This window comes from Anneissia japonica, unplaced genomic scaffold (assembly GCF_011630105.1).
Source record: "Anneissia japonica isolate Jap-2015-1 unplaced genomic scaffold, ASM1163010v1 scaffold288284_len1145801_cov181, whole genome shotgun sequence".
NCBI lineage: Eukaryota > Metazoa > Echinodermata > Crinoidea > Comatulida > Comatulidae > Anneissia > Anneissia japonica.
Genome location: NW_022712730.1, coordinates 290,670 through 312,737, shown reverse-complemented (window position 1 = coordinate 312,737; position 22,068 = coordinate 290,670). Strand labels below are relative to the sequence as shown.

Here is a 22,068-nt window from a genome sequence, read left to right as displayed (position 1 = left end):
TTCTCGCTGATGAAGGCCACAGGAGTGGCAGAAATATCCGAGTTTATAATAAATCAGTGTTCTTAAAGTCTACTACTGAAGTTGTTTCATTATTTTCTATATATATGTATATATATATATGTATGTGTGTGTATGTATGTATATATATAAATATATTATTTTACAGTATACAGTATATATAATATAAATATTTATTATTAAATAGTTTTATATATTTATATAATGTATATGTATATGTATTATATATGTATATATATAATGTATATATATATATGTATGTATATATATATATATATATATATTATATATCTATTTGTACAGTATTCAGTATATATAATATAAATATATATTATATAATTTTATATATTTATATAATGTTTATATTTATTTTCAAAAAATAATGAGATACAAATCAAAACCATTGATATTTTACCCATCTATGATATACATATTAGTTTTCCTCTTTTTTTAATTAATTTATAGTTTTATTTCCAATGTAGATATTTTTTTTAATTCTGATTTTAATAAGATTTTACTTCTCCACTAATTATATGAACCATATTTTAATCTATAATTTACAATCATAACCTTACGCTTGTGTTAAAGGTATGATCTGCTTTCCAGGAGGAGAGGGAAGTTGTTTAGAAAACATATTCCCAAGAGTTGTAAATAATCCTCATCCTTTTGAATCAAAGTAGAATTTTCCTTCATACACTAATAACAAATTATTGGATTATTGATATTATAATTTTAAGTATATAATTCAATAATTTGTTATTAGTGAACTGTTTGTTTGCCATTGACACGATTAATAATGATTTAATTTCCTCTACACTCAAATTTGCTTCTGGAAAGAACTTTTAGTTAATATTTGTCTTTATTTTTTGGTGAGAGATTACTTCAACAGTAAAAACAGAATGAAAACTGTCTTCTGGTAACTATTTATGTTTATAGTATTTAATGGTATATGAAAACGTACAGTATTATTTTTATTTTTTCTGTTGAAATCAAGAATTGTTCACACCCTCTTTCCCCCCCCCCCAAAAAAAATTTTAATAGTGATTTAATAGTTCAATTAATTTGTATTAATTTGATATATTTTTTTAACATGCATTTTTTTTTATATTGCAATAAAATCTATTTGGTTTAAAGAACATTAAAACATTTCATTATTTGAAACAATAGACTTTGAACAAATGGTGTAAATTGGATTAAAGCTTTTGTAGAAGTATTCTTGGCATGGAAAGGTCTCCAGTTCCACGCTATCTACTTACTAGCTATTCAGTAGGGTATAATTACTGATTACTGTTCCATCGTTCCAGTCTCTTTAAACTTGCCTTTGTTTTCGTAATGTAGCAAACACGCAACACAATCAAATTAACAAATCAATTTCAACGTCCTTTCAACCATCTAGTCTCTTGTTAAAAAAGCATTTAGCGATTTTTATTAAGTTTCTTCTGTTTAGAGGTTTTGGTTTTACGCTTTGTCACATATTCAAACATATTGCAAGATCGGTATAAATCATATTAGGATCTTAATTACATTACTGATCTTGCTGTTAACGTTTATTTATAGTATAATAATGTTGAAATTTGAGGAATACGTGGCAATTAAGTTGGACGTTGATGAGAAGTGTTATTGTAGAGTGAACCAAAGGTCTTTGACGCTAACCCAGGTAGGTTTGTCGGAGTAGAATATCGTTACGGTAGACGCGATCTTTCTTGGTTAGGTAGTGATCATGTAAACACAGACAATTAATGAAGACAGTTTTTGTCCATCTTAAGGTCAGTTTACATCTATAGGCTGAAATTAAATTATGCACACGAAATATTTTGGTTGACGAACAATTAAAGCTTATGGATAAAAAATATTAAAGAGTAGTTTGAAACTCAAACCTTATTTGAAACTGAATATGTTATAAGTTTATTATTATCATTATAATATCATTATTATCAATCATCATTAATATTATTATTAATTGACTCTACAATCAAAACATAACATAGACCTAGACAGATAATCTGTACTCTTATTTTTTTAAGAATTTCTTTTGTTAACTTTATTAATAACAGGTTTGGTATTATTACACTATATTACTATTATCATTTGTATTAACACCATCATTATGATATATTTAATTTTTATTATTAATAGAGCTCAGTAGATTATCTGAACAGTTATTTTTTAAATTTCTTTAGTTTAACTTTATTAGGAGCAGGTTTGGTAGTCAAATCCGGTGGGAAATGCCATGTCTCTTAAGTTTAAAGTATTGTTTTCACTTAACACCAAATATATTTGTTAACCAGACTCGGTTATTCTTATCTTGAATTTTAGCTAGCAGTAATAAGTATTATTATTATATACAAGTTAATATTACATTAAAATTAAATATTATTTTACTTATATATAAATAATATTTAATTTATATCATTTTTAGTGTAAAATAATATTATTGTTATATTTATTATAAATTATTATTGTATATATTTTTATACTATTTTTAGTATATAACTTGTAATTCCTTTTACTATATAATATCTATAATGTTTTGTTAACAATTTATATCAAGTATTAGTAGAAGTTATCAATTTGTAAATGGATTACAGAAAAAAATCGCTCCTTTTTTACATCTGATTGTTAATACAATCATCATGATCATAAGTGAATTTTCTGTTTAGTTGACTTGTCTACACTCCGGTATTTAACTTGCAAAAGGTTCTGATGTGAGAGTTATTTGATCAATGAGCATAAAATCGTTACTAGGAGAATGTAACAGAATTGCCACACTGGTGGCTTGCTATTAGCTAAATTGGATTAGAAATAATGGACGTGCGCTCTCTGGATCGTCGCTTTGTGACGTACATTATTGGCGCTCTAATGAAACCAACTTAGAATGATAAATCCCTTTATGCATGTAATGGTCAACAAATGAGTGGCCTGTGTCGTATTTTCACGGGGATATTACTGATCTGTGCTGGTACGAACGCCGGCTTATTGTGGATCCCGAACAAAATCTTTCCCATATGTCACCTGCCGCGGTTTTGATTGATGTGTGTTGGTGTAATGTGGCTATTTGCTAGCCTATCGCCACCACAAGCAACAACAATTCTCCCATTTGATGGATGTATTCTGCGGTAAACTTGTCTTCAATTGAGTATTTTTAGTTCTTGCTGTCACAAATTGACCAAAAAAAAAACTATATTTGTAAATATGTTCTTGCAGTATTCCTTTGTTAAAGCTTTTTGCAAAAAAATATATCGGACAAAAATTTATATTATAAGATGTCATTACTTTTCACTGTTAACTTTGCAGTTTATTAACCCTATCAACAGTTCTGCACATGGTTTACTAACTGGAATACAATTTTTACATATCTATCCTACGAGAACACTTCTGAACACTAATTTAAATTTTCAGATTACTTACAATATTTTTAGGAATATTTATAGGATATTACTTAATAATTTACATGCATATTTTGCAGTGCCTCTATGCGATTTACATCAAATTATAAAACAAAAAGCATGATGTCTTAACAATAGTATAATAATAAGATCTTCTGGCAAAAGAAACATGAATACCTTAAACCTATCATTAAAGTGTCCAAAATATATAATTGAAAAAATGTATAAACATATAAAATCAAGAATTAAAATTGAAAAAAAAAATATAACAGTTTTTTCTATTTTAGGTTAAATTTATTTCTTGGCCAGTTGATAAAAATTGTGTTCTATTAGAAAATGAGTTAATATTCAATCTTGCATGCTCATTCTTTTCAGATTATGGTAGATGCTAGATATTATATAATGGAGGTATTTCTCATTAGAACTACACTTTTTTTTATAAGAACACATTTGACAAGAACACTGAGGCTGAAATCGCTCAAAATTAAGAACAAAATAAGAATAAATTGAGGCTGAGTAAAATGTCAAAATGAGGTTTTTATTATATTTTTTTTTTAATAGACAACCAACAAATTTATCTGTACCTTATTTGCAGTAGGTGTTACTATGTAATACCCTCTATAATGCAGTAAAGTAATAATTTTACTGACTGTAAAATAATAATTTTCTATGTTTGGAAAGTGTGTAAAAATAAGAACAAAATAAGAATATTTTGAACCTGAAATCGGCGAAAATCACTGAGACTGGGCAAAATTTTACTGGTTCTTAATAAAAAAAAAAAAGAGTGTACACTATATTAAAGGTTTTTTCCTGAGTCGTCCAGATGATGCAGCTAGGGATGCAGTTAATAAAGACAGAGCCCAACACATGATGTGATCTTCCAGTGCTTTGTTGGCTGCATGATATATGGACTCCTATCCTCTAATTACTAGCAAATTGATTTATACATATATCTGTGAACTGAAACCTTTCTGTGCTGTGTCTCCCATCAATCATATAATTGCAATGTTTTGTCAAAATGTTGTGCTAATTTAGATCCACAAATTTTTCTCTTTATTATTATTCAGTTTTTACTACAATTTTTGTAATGAAGAGTACAGAATAATGTATGCTAAAAATAGAACATTATTATTAGTCTTTTTTTAATGAGGTTTCACACAGAAATTGCACATATAATTTAATAATATCATTTTTACTATAACCTTCACTTTTTAATATTATCATTATCATTACTGACTACCTAAATTAATGAATTAATGAATAAATTAATGATAAAGTATCAGACATTAATTTAATTATTTTTTTTATTGTAATTTTTATTTTACATCAGTAACATCGAAATTGCACATATAATTTTCTAATATAATTTTTACTATAACCTTCACTTTTTAATATTAATTATCTTCACTGACTACCTAAGTGAATTATTGAATAAATAAATAAATAATAATAAAGTAACAGACATTTATTTAATTGTTTTTTTTATTGTTGGAATTTTTTATTTTACATCAATAACTAAAAATCTTCTTTGATAATTTTTTTGAGAAAACACAAACCTCAAACTAACACACTTTGATTTTAAATTTATTTTCTTCAAACATTACCAACATTAAATCATTTATCTGTCCATTTTGTATCTAAAAATGTTTCATTCTGAAAATCAACCTCGCAGAATTAATTTATTGCTCCCCTGCCATCAATAAGAACAAATAAATATGAAACATTTGTTAAGAAAATAACTTAAAACTGAAGTTTGATTGGAGCAGGTGTTACGGTCTATATTAAAATAGAAATCTGATTGAAAAGTTTTCTGATTAAATAGAGACAGCTATGAATCCAATCCACACACCCTTCTTTTGGAACTTTAGATTCTAATATGTTAGATAATTGAAAGAATTAATAAGTGATATTAAAATTCGTTGGTAATATTTGTTATTATGAAGGTCATATAAATTGTTTAATTTCAGTTGAAAAGCCATCTCGAGAATTTAGATTAAATTATGATTGACAGATAGAGAATACAATTTTTGTTTGCACTTTTGTAGATATAAATTCATTCATATATATTGAAATTGCATTCATTGATATGTGACTAAAGTAGCAGCTCTTAGGTATGTACCCTAATCTATCTGTTTAAATATAACCTTATCATGTTTTAATGTCTTATAGAACCCTTGAGGGCTTACATTTCCATTACGCACTTCTGTATATGTATACCATTTACACATAGGGTGCATTTTAATGTCCTTTTTTAAGGAGTTAGAAATCGGTTAAGTAGCGTCATTAATCCAGATTCAGCCGAGAAGACGCATTTTACGTTATCACTACCAAATGCCCGCGATCCCGAAAGAGCTGTTGTACGAAATTATGAAAAGACCCGATGCAAAAAGCTCGAGAAATGTCAAATATGCTAATCTTGGATGTAAAATTTCATTTGCTGAAAGCATGCATGTTTATAGCATATACATACAAGTGTAAATATTTCAATGGAAACCATCGGAGATGTTTTGAAACCATTCCGCTTACTTCAAAATTGATAGGAACGTAGCAGGCAGATTGCTCTACTCGCACGTTCCTGAGATCAAGAAAGCCTAACTAACTTTGACTGTTTATTGATGTTTTGTGGATGTTTTTATTAGAATCAATAACATTGATAATGAAACCCACAATGTTCGGGTGTAGAGTAGCATGCTTGTGTTTGTAAATGAGTTTGTGGAGATGGCGTAGTAGTATCCACATAGGGTGATACTGAGTAAAGTATACGGAATTGTTTATGTTTCATTTTATCTGTGAAAACTGATGCATGAAAAGTTTCATCCTCAAGCCGCCTTGAAATTCTAAACTCTCTCATTAAGATTTTTTTTAATGAATTATCAACTTTTAATTGAGATGTATATTGGAGTAATTCAGTTTGATTTATTTAGATTTTTTTCTACAAAAGACTTCAACAAAAGCATTTAAAATTTAAAAAGATATAGGAACATTAATATTTATGTGTTTATTTGTGATGGAAAACATTCACTCTTTCTTTTTTTAATAATAAAATGCTATAAACAATAAACTTAAAATTTAAGTTGATACTTTATATATTTTGAATTGATTGTTTTATCTACCAATAATAATTTTGACAATTCATAAAAATTGTTTCAGTTTTTATTCAAACGCCACAAGATCTAAAACCATCTTACACCTAGATGGAACTACTTTGCGTCATCTAAAATTATATGTAGGGATTGATGCCGGGTTGAATGCAAATGTCCTACAGTGGAACCATGCCAGTCTCTGTTTAAAAACGCTGTTATGTTTCTCAATTATGGTAATGGATACGCATTGCCCAGTTGGGCACCGGCGCCAAGAACCAAACTGCTAATCAGAAACATTAACTAAAAGCAAACAGCTAAATAGGATTTTCAGACAGCTATGCAAGTTCTCTCCTATTTTAGTTAGTTTTTTTAAACATGTTGAAGATCCCATCTGTACAATGAAAAGAAAAAAAATATGTTTAACTAAAAAAATCCATGCTAGATTTACAATGCCAGGCATTTAATCTGATTTTAATCCGTAAGTCTTTATGAATTACTATGTGTCATGGTTTTAGATCCCTCTTCGTAAAATGTTAGGAATTGGCGATGTTTAATTGCTTTTTCTTGTCAGCGGTGTATCGCACCGTGATGCAAATTTATACCGGTCTCTCGTTTGCACGTAAACCTTCAGTTCTTGATTACAATTGGATTAAAAGAATCACATGTTGTTCTAGGTCAGAAGGTCAGTTGTTATAACTTGATAAGTTTGTAGGAGATGTTTTTATATTGGTTTATATTTTGTGAATGGTGTTAAAATAACTGTGCCTCAGGGTTTTGCATTTGTGGTTTCGCTGGGTTTTAAGTATACTATAAAAATTAGCAAGTGATCAGAACAACCACGATAATTAGGTTTAATTGTTCTTTCAATTATGTAAAGCATAAGGACAGTGCTAATGCTCTCATTCCAAGGTTTTCAAAGGATAAGAAAGAAAACACTTTTTTTTTTAAATTTAAAATATAAATTTGTGTCGTGGGAGGGCGTATGCTTGACGATTTTGTAGAGGAGCTATATTTGTTTTGGTTTGAGGAGTAATTTAATAATTTGCATTAGACATGTGCATCCTCTCTTTGCTTTGCTTCCAAGCCTCGCAGACTTCATTGATTCAAAGAGTGCAAATGATTTTGAATGAACTTCACCTGGACTGAATCATATGTAAAATCCAGTGACTATTTTTAAGAAAAACACTTCAAAATTGTTTACAGGTAGCTTTATATAAATACTTACATATGTTATAACTATTTTGAAACATTGTGTCAATGTCTGTTATCCAAGTCAACTTTCGTTGTGTACATCAATTTTATATCAAGCCTTTATGTCATTTGCATTTGAGTACCTGATAGGCTAATCCTACTTTAGTTTAGTCATTTGCATATTAGTTTGCTCATTTGTATATTAACTGTGTTACTGTATATTTTAATAAGTTTATATTTTCTTCCTCAGCATATTTTTATCAGTATTTAACTGTGTTTCTATTTTATATTTGTTCATTACTATATTTATTTAACTTTCATGACATCTGCATTTGAGTATCTGATATGCATACTGATTTATTAATTTATCATATCCTTTATTTGCATTTTTTGTGCTCATGTGCATAATATATTTGATCTCTGTATCATATTAATATTTAAATGTGGATCTTATTGTTTTTACAGATTCTAGCCTACTCTGAAGGTCTGCATGGCCGATGGCACTTCAACGATGTGCGAGCAATATTTTCAAGGAGATATCTTCTACAAAACACGGCTTTGGAAATTTTCCTATCCAACCGAAGTAAGCAAGTCCTTTTGGCATCTCCTATTTTCCCAATTTTTTTTTTCCAATTAATCTCTTTTATATCACAAATCTTGATTAGGTTTGAATTGAAAATTATGAAGACATTATCTTCTATTACTGACATACCTTTGAAATTTAAAACAATAGGCATCCTGTTCAAAAAAATCTAGAAACATTTATTTAAAATGTAATCAATTTAAGCCATCAGCTTTCAATGATACAAAGATAAAAATAATTCAGTTTTAATAATAATAATAATAATAATAATAATAATAATAATAATAATAATGATAATAATGTTACATTTATACAGCACATAATGCTTCCCCCAGCACATAATGCTTCCCCAGCTCAGGCATACAATCTCAAGTCCCCCTGTCAGTACGAAAATCCTTGAATTTTATAGCGGCCAAATTTAATTGAATTAACAAAGAATATAAGAATCATGTTGTTTATGCTTACATATGGTATTAGAACAATATTTTCTAGATCTGACTTTCAAATGAAAGCTATTAACCTGCTTAAGTAAAAAGTAAAATATTCAATTTTATATTTCCTATATTAACTTTGGAAAAGGCTACTAATTGATTGTATTTCAGTAATTATCTAAATGTTTCCTCAAATGAAAATATTGCCCTTTTTTCTAATTATCTAAAAATGCATTCCCCATCTTCAATGATTTTAAGCAATGCGAAGTTGAAATCTTTTTTCTACCTTGTTCTACTTAGGTCATCCATCATTGTCGAGGTTTTCCTCATCGGCTGGGCACCCTAAAACCATTCCCATCAAAAGCAAAAAGCTATAACATTCATCTTGGTTAGGTTTCAGATATTTGGAAACACTGCATGTGGACATGTCACATTGCCTTCTCAGAGTTATCACTCAGCCAGCTAGCTTGACTACGATTTCTATTAATTTTGCTTTTAACACTTCTCAACCTACTCTTTATATGGCTAATACTTACGTTCTCGAATTTTCTCCGCTTCTTTTATTTAGTTAAGATTATTAATATGAAATTCATTTATTCAGCATTTATTTATGAGTTTGACCTCTCCAGTTCTAGAGATTTTATTCATTACTGCGCCAAGTAATAAAACAAAATAATATAAAAATGATAAAATTATTGTGCATCATGATTATCCTGTGGTCATAATTTTAATGTTTAATAATTTTTCGTGAATGATCTTAAGTGAAAATAAACAATGAATTAGTAAATATGTTTAATTTGATCTTTTTCTCAGCGTCCGTGATGTTCAACTTGGCGAACAAAGCAACAGTGAAGAAAGTTGTCGCTGCTCTACCGAGAGTTGGCGTTGGTCTCAAGTATGCCATTCCACCCTCAAGGTACGACATGGTTTTATAAGAGTGATCAGGGGCGGATTCATAGTGTCCTCTTAAATTTAATAAAAATAAATGTAAGAAATTACATTCAAATTGCAATAGCTATACAATTTTTGGATCTCACTACCAGCTGTAGTGTGGCTAATGTGGTCTGGTCCCTCCATCTGTAGTCTGTCTATGGCCCCTATATTTCACATATTGAAGCCCTGTAAATAAAGACTACAAAATTTGATTTGGTTACGATGACATCACACCTTGACCATATATAGGCTATCTTGACTATATGGGAAAACAAAAAAGTTCCTGTCAAGAAAATTTGAAACTTAGTTTGAATAGACATTTGATCCACCACTGGCAATCATGATTCCAACAAAAAGTAGAAAAAGGTCTTATAAAATAAATTAGTATTTTACCAGGGTGCGGAATTACTTGCTAATTTGTTGGTCATATCTCATTTTAAAAAATCATGCTGGAAATCATTTTTGAATTTTTTATGCACAATCTATAAAGTTTTTTTTACAAAGCTCTTGTAAAATATATTAGTATTTTACCAAGGTGTGGAATTACTTGCTTACTAATGTGTCGGTCATATCTCATTAAAAAAAGATTATGCTAGAAATCATTTTTGAATTTTTTATCCACAATCTATAAAGTTTTTCTATCAGATGTCATGTAGCCCTATAAGAGGTTTTTTCATTAATTATTCAATTCAATTCAACTCAACGTAATTTTCATTTCACCAAAGATACAACCCCAAAAAAGCACCCCCAAAAAAGTGATAGTACAAATGGTGAGGGACCCGTTTAGAAGCCGAGACTTGTCTCAGCTGTCCCTTTAACTAATATTAATAATTATTATAAACATTATCATTATATATTAATAAACATTACTACATTATCTACCCCATTTTACAGACGAGTTTCGCTGGCAAGCTCAAAGCAGCTGTTCAAGGCATCAACAATGACGCAAGCTTGGCAGAGGAGAGAGATCTCTAACTTTGAGTACATTATGTACCTCAATACCATTGCAGGTGAGGGTTAGGTGTACCTCAAGGTCAGCCTCATACTTATCAACTTCATTCTCATTAATATCTTCATAATTATCATCTTCATCATCATCACTCATCATCATCACTATCTATTATCGATGGAACATTAGCTTCCATTACTGTAATCATCTGTCATCATCATCATCAGCATCACCCACTTCACCATTATCAACATCATCATTATCATCTTTATTTACACTGTTAATTTACTAATTTTTTCTTTGTAAATTTCCTTACTAAATCAATGTATTTTATTAATATTTAACAATAATAGTCCAATATTTTTTGTATAAAAAGAAATTATTAGAATGCTTACTGATCTGTAGTTAGCAACAATTTTTAATTAATTGTTTAAGAATAATTTTTTGTTTGTAACAAGGAAGTATCCGTCTCATTTTTGTTTTAATTTAAAAGCATTTTTAAATCGATTTTCAGTCAAATGAGTTAAATGCCATTATAATCATCGAAAGCCTACACCCGCGATATCTGCGTCATTTTGTGGGAAATTGTAAAGGCTGCTACAATTATCAATTTAGAAACTATCACATTAGTCGTTGATGGAGAGGGGTGTAACAGAAGAGTCCCCAGGGAGACCGCAATTATGCCGTGCTTTGTTACTCATTGATCTTTTAAAAAGGAATTTGAAATAAAGTCCATTTCAGTCACCGGGCTAAGCCATCAATCACCGAGATGGAAGAATAAGATCGTGCCATCCTTTAGTTTATCCTAAAAAAAAAACGTTGACCATAAATTACTAGTTGGCCAGCAATGCGGCTTTGACGATTTTATGGTGCACTTTGGGAAAAGCAGTAATTAAGTGTTCTAAAATCTAAAATCTAGTACTCGCTTTTATTCTATTAGTACTCGCTTTTATTCTATTAACACACAAATCCAAAATGTGCATACTACCAATTAAATCTAATTATAATTGGCAATATTATATAGAAATTTATTTGTCATTATAACTAATTAGTTCTAAATATACTGTTAAGCTAAAGTTGTTTTTTTTTAAGTAAAATTTTTATATTTTTATAGCTTTCATTTGAAAATTATAATGCGAAAATATATTCCTCACCAATTAACAGTTGCATAAATTAATACTGTTATTAAAATTTATTCATAAATTCTTCACTTAGCTTTTAATTTTAAATATACTCTTTAAGTTAAGCTAAGATTTTGTATCATATCTGTCAGTAGTCAGACAATTTTCTAAAGCTCTTTCCAGATTATCAAATTTTCTTTAATAAAAAGCTGTAAACCCATATATAGTCATGATGTGCCTATATATGGTCATGATGTGATGTCATCATGCCCATATTTAGTCATGATGTGCCTATATATGGTCATGATGTGATGTCATTATGATCATATTTAGGCATGTCACATATGATGTCTGAATAGGGCTTAATTCACCAAACAAAATCTGATCAAACTTTTTGTGTCTGACTGTACGCTTGGCTACTGTGGATGTCATTGACATTACTGTGACCTACGAGGTGTATAATTTCAGATATTGACCCATTTTATTTGCAGGACGAACTTACAATGATATCAACCAATATCCTATTTTCCCTTGGGTGCTCACTAACTACGAATCCAATGAATTAGATTTGACACTACCAAGCAACTTCAGAGATCTATCTAAGGTAAGCACTTATGTTCTTAAATACTGAGAAACACTTAACTCAGATAGTATTTCTCGTATGAGAACATGCATGCTGCATCATAGAAGGATGTTGAACTGAAGGTGGGGGGGGGGGGCACTCTCTTTGATTAGTTGCAGTGATTCTCATTGGTTAATATAGAAAGTGTGGCTCTCTTAGGTTTAATTACAGTGATTCTCATTGGTTAATATAGTGACCATTAATCAGTAAATGATTGACTTCTTATAGGATTGCCTCTTTGGTTATAAGAAAGTAGCCCTCATCCATACTAAAGGGTGAACCCCATTGTTGGCTCTGAGACATACTTGTGAGGGGCTAATCTGACAGGTTTTGACGAATTTCGGAAGAGGCTAGCAGCCGGATACAGGGGGGGAAATACAGTACACCCTGCAATTCGAAGCCCCTCTAATTTAAGGCCACTTTTTTAAAGAACCAAACAGCATTCTTCAATTTATTAACACTCTATTGTTGGAGGAAACCCTCTATTTGGAGACCAAACCCCAGTGTCTGGTCCCAGAGGTCGTTTTGAGAGCGAACTAAGCTTATAGCAATTAAATGATAATGTATAAATGTTGTCATTGTTACCTCTATTTACATTTTTAACCCTGAAAAGAAATATAAAACTTAATTGATAATTGTTTCTTACAAATTATGATTGCTATGAATCGCACATATTTGTTTTCTTCCTTTCAGCCTATTGGTGCATTGAATCCTAGTCGGAAAGCTTTCTTCCAGGAGCGTTATGAGACTTGGGAGGATGATAAAATCCCTCCGTTTCATTATGGAACCCATTACTCCACTTCTGCATTCACCTTGGGTTGGCTTATCAGAATTGTAAGTTAAATTATGTTGTTGCTTATTGTATAGATAGTGGTGATGTAAAACAGTAATATATTCCTATCATCATTATCATTATTAAAATGACATTATCATCATCATCATCATCATTATCATCATCATCATATTATCACCATCATCTCATCATCACCATTATTTCATTTCATCATCGTCGCCATCATCACCGTCATTGTGATTGTCCCAAATTATCAAAATTTATAATAAATTTATAATACTGTTACTGGATGTCTCTTGACTGGATGTGGTCATACATGCTCTTTTGACGATTCTTGTGTATATGCCAACATATTTTATAGTAATGAAACTTATATTCCGAAATAGAATTGAAATGAAATGAAGTACATGAAAAGATGCTAAACAGGTTATAACAATGCTTTGGTCAACTGGTGAAGATGATGATGATGATGAGAATGATAATTAAAATGATGGTTAAAAGAAGATAATAACACTAATGATAATTATTTTGGTTTTTGGTGAGCAGTACATTTTTGCAACATTTAATAATTTATGGTATTTATTTTCTTCCTCAGGAACCCTTCACCACCTTCTTCCTCAATCTTCAAGGGGGTAAATTTGACCATGCAACAAGAACGTTCTCATCGGTAGCAACTGCCTGGAAGAACTGTCAGAGAGACACATCAGATGTCAAGGTAAAGTGTGCTGCCCTCTACAATTGATATAATCTGTTCTAAAATCAGTCAAGCGTTACATACTGATACTGTAATAATAATATTCTTTTTTAATTACATTTTCTATTTAATTGTCTGCTATATTAAATAATTAATGAACAATAATGTCTGCTTTATTAAATGATTGATTAGCACACTGGTAATTATATATTATGTTTATTATCACATCTATCATCATCAACATTGTCATCATAATCATTATTATTATCATCATTATGATCATCATCATCATCCTTTTTATCATCGTCATCATAATCACTATCATATAATTATCATTGTCGTCATCTAAGTTGAATTAGTAACATCATCTTATCTTTTTCACCCTGTTCTGTAGGAACTTATTCCAGAATTTTATTATCTACCGGACATGTTTGTGAATGAGAACAAGTTTAATTTTGGAAAGCTAGAAGACGGCAGTCTGGTTGATGATGTTTTCTTGCCTCCATGGGCAAAATCTCCGGAGGATTTCATTAGAATAAATAAACTGGTGAGTTTACTGGTGTGAAATGGACAGCCTTCTTGCATTCAGAGCACACTACTCTAGCTGGGCTAATAATTATAATGCAACATTTATATAACACATAATCGTAAAACCTCAAATTGTAGCCCTGGGCTTCTTTTCGAGGCTACTTTTGCAATGTAAAATAGATTTTAAAATGCTTTTCAATTAAAACAAAAATGAGACGGATACTTCCTTGTTACAAACAAAAAATTATTCTTAAACAATTGATTAAAAATTGTTGCTAACTACTGATCAGTAAACATTCTCATAATTTCTTTTAAAAAAATATTTCAAAAAATATTGGACTTGTTACCAAACAACATACTGAAAGATATTAATAAAATTCTTTTCAAAATGAATTCTGTAAATTTTGACAATTACTATTATGAAACAATAAATAGGGCCACTGTAACATCAATCTGTATCATGGAGTGTATTAACCGGCATTAAACGACTGTATAAACCAAGGGTGTATTTAATTTATTTTGTTTCTTTGAAATTCATGTACAGTGTAGTGTATGTACTGTACTATCTCAAAAAGAGATGGGCCTTTTTTTGAGGCTACTTTTCCAAACTAAAGAGGGGGGGGGCTTCAATTCGAGATGAGCTTCTTCTCGAGATTAAGCCCATTGGGCTTCTATTTGAGGTTTTAAGGTATTACAATAAACTGGCTCTATGTGCCTTACATTATTCCCCTGGTCACTGGATCAAACAATTTAATATGGAACATACTCAGCTCCCTGGCTATCACAATTCCATAAGCCGCTAGAATCAGCACTTGGCATTAGATCCTACTAAGTGCCTACCGGTATTCATTCTTTATTATGGAAAGTTACAAGTAAATAATAGTTCTTTAACTGGGAAGTTTCTAGAAGCAAGCAGAAAAATTAATCAAATAATCTGGTTTCAAAATGTAATGATTTATTTTCATTTTAGCATTAGCTTCTTTCTGCTTTGTTTCCCATAAGGCTTTGGAATCTGAGTTTGTATCATGTCAACTACATCAGTGGATTGACCTGATCTTCGGTTACAAGCAACGAGGACCCGAAGCTGTCCGAGCTACGAATGTATTCTACTACTTGACGTATGAAGATAGTGTCAATCTCGACTCCATTGAGGATCCAGTTATGCGTGAGGTAAGTTTAGTTAAATGTTTCTTCAATTTTTCATATTCACATTTATATTGAAGGTCATGTTAAAGCAGTACATATCAAATCGTGACCAAGGATTATAATTTTAATAGTGTTACATTAGGTGTATTTTAATGTTTTTGGAAAATGTTTTTAGAGAAACAGCATTTAGAATTGGGGAAGGAAGATTGTTCATCATTGTAGTGCCCGAGTATCTAATATTATGTTGAAAATAATTAGTGTTAAGGGTAGGTATGTGAATATGAGTTCTAGATCAAGTGTGTTAATTGTGAATAGAGTAATTGGGAATAAACATATTGCATAAATGATTAGGAAGAATAGAATGCATAGCAAAGAATATAAATTTACCTTGCTGGACAATATTAATGTCGGTGAGTTTGAGGAGATTCAATTTGCAAAATAAATGGGAAGAATGAGACCGTGGTGGAGTGCCATCTATGATCCTGATAATCATCTTCTTTTCATCACTTCACATTTCATCACTTTTTACATTTTATCACTTTTTATATTTCTTACAATCTTTAGTGATGGAATACAGTACATACAGTACCTTGTGTGACTTAAAGTCGGGGATTCAATCCTTCAATGTGGATTTCGCTTTAGTCCTGAAGCAAAGTACTTTATCTTCATTGCTTTTTTCCACCCAGGATTATAATTAAATGAGGCATGTCATGGCGAAATGGTTAAGTTGTCGCACAGTCCAGTATTGAGTAAATGAGCTTTAAAATATGGGAGTTCAAAAAATTGCCTAAAAATCCAAATTTGCTTTTCACTATAGATCAACAGTTTATTGTCTTGTACCAAAGTATTAGTTCTGGAAGTGGTCAACAAACTGTTTATTTAATGTTATTTTGATAGTTCATTCTATTAAACAATGTACGCACAAATAACTTTGAAAGGCAATTACTCAAAATTTTGTTTATCTTGACTCTAAGACTACTGTACATTCACTTTCCAATAACTTAGGCTTGAAATGTCCAATTTCTATGAATGACCCCTCATTTTAAAGATCACATACTCATTTATCTGAAAATACCAATAACTTGAATTTCAATATTTGCTACAACTTAGCCATTTTGCCACAACATGCCTCAAATGGGGACCTGGTGTGGCTGCCTGCTACTGCACCAATATGCCAGCAATACTTAAGCATGGACCCAATTACCAGGGAAAACTTACAGCGCTTCGTAACTGAAATGATAAGCACTATACAAGTAACAAGTTAACATACTTGCTTATTAATTTTTCAGGCTATTGAAAATCAAATAAGATCATTTGGACAGACAAATTCTCATGAATATGCATGATTTCTATACTTCCACCATCAATTTACACTATCATGCTTTACTTTCATCTTCTGCAGTTACTAAAATATTTGTTTTAAGATTTTCTTTTCTGATCCCGCAGGTGCATCAGGAGCTCCGGGATTCTCCATGGAAGCCTCCAAAAACCTGTTGATAGACATGGATCCACTTATCCGTAAGGCTTCAATCTATTTAGTCACTCAGACAATCAATCAATCAATCAATCAATCAGCAGACCAACCAATCACTCAGGCACTCTATGAACATATATCACTTTGATTCCATTCTCAGAGGTTACCACCATTATTGGAAAACCAATATTCAATGAGCATTATAAAATACAATGCTAGCATACATTGATTTGGCAATTACAAAAAGATTAGTATTTGCCTATATATCCCTATGGATATAATGCACTCTTCCAGATTTTTTTGCTTTGGTGGATGGATATAATGCTCTAATATTAATTTCATATTTATAAACATTTTTTAGGGTATATGATCAATTCACATGATAGATTACATCCATAGGATGCCCCTAAGCCAAAAATCTCAAAATTCTCAAAAATGGATATAATGCGTTTTTCCGAATCACGGCAGTATACAATGAATAAGCAATAGTTTGGACTGTTGTGTTCCTTGTTCCTAAAACAAGTAAAACTAAATTCAACTAAGCTACAGTACCACGTATAAGGCCAAGTAAAAAAAGAAAATAGTTTCTTGTCCTAATATTTTGAAAAAAGGAGAATGAGGGAATTTTTTTGTAAACTCCGAGATGTCAAATCAAAGATGGTGGATGGAAAACAACTACTTTCTCACTTTACCAAGTATAGACACATTGAAAGCAAATAAAAGAAGCACTAGACATGATTCATACCATATGTATCCCCAACCACGAATGTTCAAGAGAGCAATTTTACTAATGCAAGTTAGCTAGATTTTTCGTAAAATAAAGGAAATAAAAAAAAAAAGAAATAATTAGTAAAGCAGAGGAAATGAATGCGTGAGAGGACAAGAAACTAGTAATTTGTTTTATTTGGCCAAAAGTTAGAACAATATTTAATTAAAATAATTAAAAACATATGAACTGGTGTTTTAATCAGCCTTAGATAGAAAGGGAAGTGCTTTCCTTTGCACATATTGTAAATAAAGTCAGTGAGGTGAGAGGGTTTGAAAGACATAGTTTCAAAGTGCAGGTGCAGATCCAGTAGGAATTCCTCCCCCCACCCTCATTTTGCCACTAAATTTTAAAAATTTCAATGCATATCAATGTCATGTGCTCTCAATTATCTATTCTGAAACTGCTGCTGTCCTCCCTTGAAATATTCTGGATCCACCCCTGAAGTGAATTAAAAGCACTCAAATTTATTGTACTAGTAAATAAGTTTTAAACATTTCTTTAATCATTGTAGAAAGTGTATTATTATGATGACTATGTTGACTATAATAAAGTGACTCTCTAATTCCATTTTGCAGTGTCCCAAAATGGAATGCATCGTCGTCAGATCACCGATAACATTGATCCTGATATCAAGAAGAAACCTCATTGCTATGTGGTGACTGCTGACAACCGTTTCATTATGGCCTGTGGCTTTTGGGACAAGAGTTTCAGAATCTATGTAGCAGACTCAAGTAAGTCACTCAAATATGATAAAAATATAAATTACAATAATTGGATTTTTATGTCTCTTTTTTTTTCAATATTTTTATAGACACACTAAGAAAAAGGCTAAGCTAATTTTTCAGTAAAACTTAACAATTTTGAACAAGAGCTTTCATGATAAAACAAACAAAAGCTTTCCCCATTTTGTGTATTATTTGATTTCAGCCTTTAATTGTACTCAGGGTGATTACATTTTTCAAGACATTAGGATATGGGTGTAGGATTTCAACCACATGACCACATTTGATAGAAATTTCATTGAATAGTTAATAAATAGTGTCATTAATAAGATAAATAAGTGTCAGTCATGATGTAAAAAAATTGAAATTTTCTACATTTGAATTTCCTTATTTGTAAATATAGAATGGAAGAATTAGTTAAACTGATTCTTCCGTGAGGTAATTAAATGAAGTAAGTAAGTTAGTACATCCAGCACTGAGTATGTTTTACATATCTCTGGATATATTTCATTATCAAATCTCTTATATTCTGTAAATGATTTCTTCCATTTGTAGGTAAAGTGAGTCAAGTGGTGTATGGTCACTGGGATGTTGTGACATGCTTGGTCCGGTCCGAATGTCCAGTCAGCGGTGATTGCTACATAGTGTCTGGCTCAAGAGATGCAACTCTGCTAGTGTGGCATTGGAGTGCTAAGTTACAGTGGGTCCTGGGTGACTCTCACACTCATGGTAGGCTGTGATTTAAATATGTTTCATACATTTGAGGCATGTTGTGGCAAAATGGCTAAGTTGTAGCAAAAATTGAAAATCAAGTTATTGGCATTTTCAGATACCTCAGTATGTGATCTTTAAAATGAGGAGTCATTCATTTAAATTGGACATTTCAAGCCTAGATTATTGGAAAGTGAAAGTACAGTAATCTTAGAGTCAAGATAAACATGATTTTGAGTAATTGCCTTTCAAAGTTATTTGTGCATACATTGTTTAATAGAATGAACTATGAAAAATAACATTAAATAAACAATTTTTTAACCACTTCCAGAACTAATACTTTGGGACATGATTAATAAGACATTAAACTGTTGATCTATAGCGAAAAACAAATTTGGATTTTTAGGCAATTTTTTGAGCTCACATATTTTATAGCTAATTTACTCAATACTGGTCTGTGCGACAACTTAACCATTTTGCCACAACATGCCTCATTTATTTGGTTGTTTAATGCTCATTATCATTATCATTACCAGCATCATTGTCTTGATTATTGTGATCAAATTTGTCATAATCACTATCATACTATTGATGTTTATAAATGATTGTTGATTTCTGTCATCTAACTATCATCATGATTTCTATCATTATTATCATCATCATCATCATCAATTTTCTATCATCAATATCATCAACATGATGATCATCATCATCTTTGTCATCGTCATCATTATCAACTTCATCATTCTCATCACCATCAATATCATTGTTATCATTCTCATCATCCTCTTTCCTCATTTATTGGAAGGACTCTAGATTCTGTTCTGTTATTTTTATGTTCAAATTAGTAGAAATAATAATTGAGTTTTCTAATATATTCCTCTGGTATTCCTTTTCTTCTTTCAGGAGAAGTTGCCACACCGAGGTCAATCCTCACTGGTCATGACACAGAGGTGACCTGTGCTGCTGTTTGTACTGAGCTTGGTTTAGTTGCTAGTGGATCCAAAGGTATTCATACAATTTAACATTATTCTCACAATGTATCGTCTACCTGGGCAGATGCAGAGGGGTGCAGACGGTTTCATCGCACCTCACTAAATTGTATTAAGAAAAATAATAATTTTATTGTGTTGTTGATATATTCTTTTTATCATTATGAATATAGTAACAGTAAGATTTTTAAAGTATGAGGGTGCAATTTCCGGCCATCTAGAGGTCTATATTCTTAAAATTTTCCCTCGCGCAACTCTTACCGCCAAATTCTTCATCCGCCCCAGGTCCATGGAACTGTAACATGAAAACATACCACTGTAACTTTGGTCAGACTCATAATTTTTTCTTATGCTTTGCAGGAGGAACTTGCTTATTACACACAGTAACCGGTGACCTACTTCGAACCTTGACACCTCCAACTGAGTGCAGTTCCCCACGACTTGCTTCAATGGCTGCAGAGACTGGAGTGATCCTGATAGCTTATGATCGTGGACAGATCTGTGCTTTTACAATCAATGGGAAATACCTTGAAATGGCAACAGTGTCTAGCACCATTAACGTAAGTTTTGATTTTGTCTGAAACAACGATACAGATTCAACAGTGTTTGATGAGACTTGCCTGAGAGGGTATGCTTTCTGCTTATCTCTTTTTTGAGAGAGTTTCTATGACTGACTGCAACTCTGCGACATTCTTTGCTGGTCCTCACTGAGTATACTTAAGTTAGTGTTTTAATGCCAAAAGTGTGCAAAGGTAAACAACAAATGAATGAAGGAATAAATAAAGAAATGTCTCAGACACATCTGATAAAATGTCTGTTGGATGACCCGACAAGAGTCTGATAAAAAAATAGACCGACACATTTAGCTTTGTCCATATATGGGCATGATGATGTCATATCATATCCATATATGGACACATATTTGTAAAATAAAAATTGATAGTGTGGTGAGGATCATACTAATGATGATGCTATTACAGTAACTGTACCTGCATTTTAACTTCAATGCTTAAAGTTACATGGTGAGATAATTCCACAAAATGATTTAGATCATTGGTCTTTTATTAAGATAATCTTGAAATAGGACAGAGTATATATTTTTATAAGGTGTTTTGAATACCTTGATAATTTACATTGTGAGCCAATTTTTTTTTATATTTTAAAATATGTCTCTTAGGTAGGACTACACTTCTGCCTTCTGTTGGCTTAAGGGGGAATTTGATGATAAGATCATGATTGTCTCTTCAAGTCAAGTCAAATTTATTGGCCAATCAAAACATTTACAATAAATCGGAAAAAAAGAAAACACACAAGTGACAGGAAGATGGTCAAGAGACTACCGTACATATAGGCCAAAAGGCCTGTCTTTTGACATATTGAATAACGAATAATGTAATTAACTGTAGTTTTTAAAAAAATTTTCTATAATGTTTTGCTTAATAAATAATGTTTTCCATACTCCAGTGTTATTGTGTGTTTAGTCACATGGTTCCAAGGGTCTACATTCTCATGGGTTTAACCATTACGTTACGTTAGCTTTTTTATTTTTCTGTTTAATACTTAATAAATAATTCATAAAAATGCTTTTCGTACTTCTGTATTTTGTCTCAATGGTTCAATTCATTCTTACTTTCTCATGGATTGAACTGTTACATTAAAATTCTCCCTTACCCTTTTTTTAAACAAATTTGTTTATCCCAGGCTTTGAGAATGAAGTCGGAAGGTGATTATTTCATTACCGGAGGAGAGGGTAAAGTGGTCCAAGTTTGGAGAACTCATGATCTTCAACTGATGTATACGTTTCCCCTTTGTGATGCGTCCATCCTCGCCTTAGATATTGCACATGGTCAAAGGTATGCTAATTTCTTTTCCTCACTTACCACCTTCCTGAAATTTCTTCATGAACAATAGAGTCCACATTC

At 31.1% G+C, this 22,068-nt stretch overlaps 1 protein-coding gene across 1 annotated transcript in view; it reads left to right on the top strand.

The window, feature by feature from the left end:
- Positions 1 to 8,119: 8,119 nt before the first annotated feature.
- The window catches only part of LOC117108142 (lipopolysaccharide-responsive and beige-like anchor protein), a 17,175-nt gene continuing 3,226 nt past the window's right edge, over positions 8,120 to 22,068 (top strand). The window contains exons 1-15 of the mRNA XM_033250095.1: positions 8,120 to 8,261; positions 9,506 to 9,608; positions 10,520 to 10,635; positions 12,187 to 12,299; positions 13,011 to 13,151; positions 13,706 to 13,825; positions 14,199 to 14,351; positions 15,335 to 15,502; positions 16,768 to 16,818; positions 16,903 to 16,996; positions 18,297 to 18,452; positions 18,999 to 19,172; positions 20,061 to 20,162; positions 20,507 to 20,706; positions 21,848 to 21,999. Coding sequence (XP_033105986.1) covers positions 8,120 to 8,261; positions 9,506 to 9,608; positions 10,520 to 10,635; positions 12,187 to 12,299; positions 13,011 to 13,151; positions 13,706 to 13,825; positions 14,199 to 14,351; positions 15,335 to 15,502; positions 16,768 to 16,818; positions 16,903 to 16,996; positions 18,297 to 18,452; positions 18,999 to 19,172; positions 20,061 to 20,162; positions 20,507 to 20,706; positions 21,848 to 21,999 — 1,985 coding nt within the window. The remainder of the gene's footprint in view (positions 8,262 to 9,505; positions 9,609 to 10,519; positions 10,636 to 12,186; positions 12,300 to 13,010; positions 13,152 to 13,705; positions 13,826 to 14,198; positions 14,352 to 15,334; positions 15,503 to 16,767; positions 16,819 to 16,902; positions 16,997 to 18,296; positions 18,453 to 18,998; positions 19,173 to 20,060; positions 20,163 to 20,506; positions 20,707 to 21,847; positions 22,000 to 22,068) is intronic.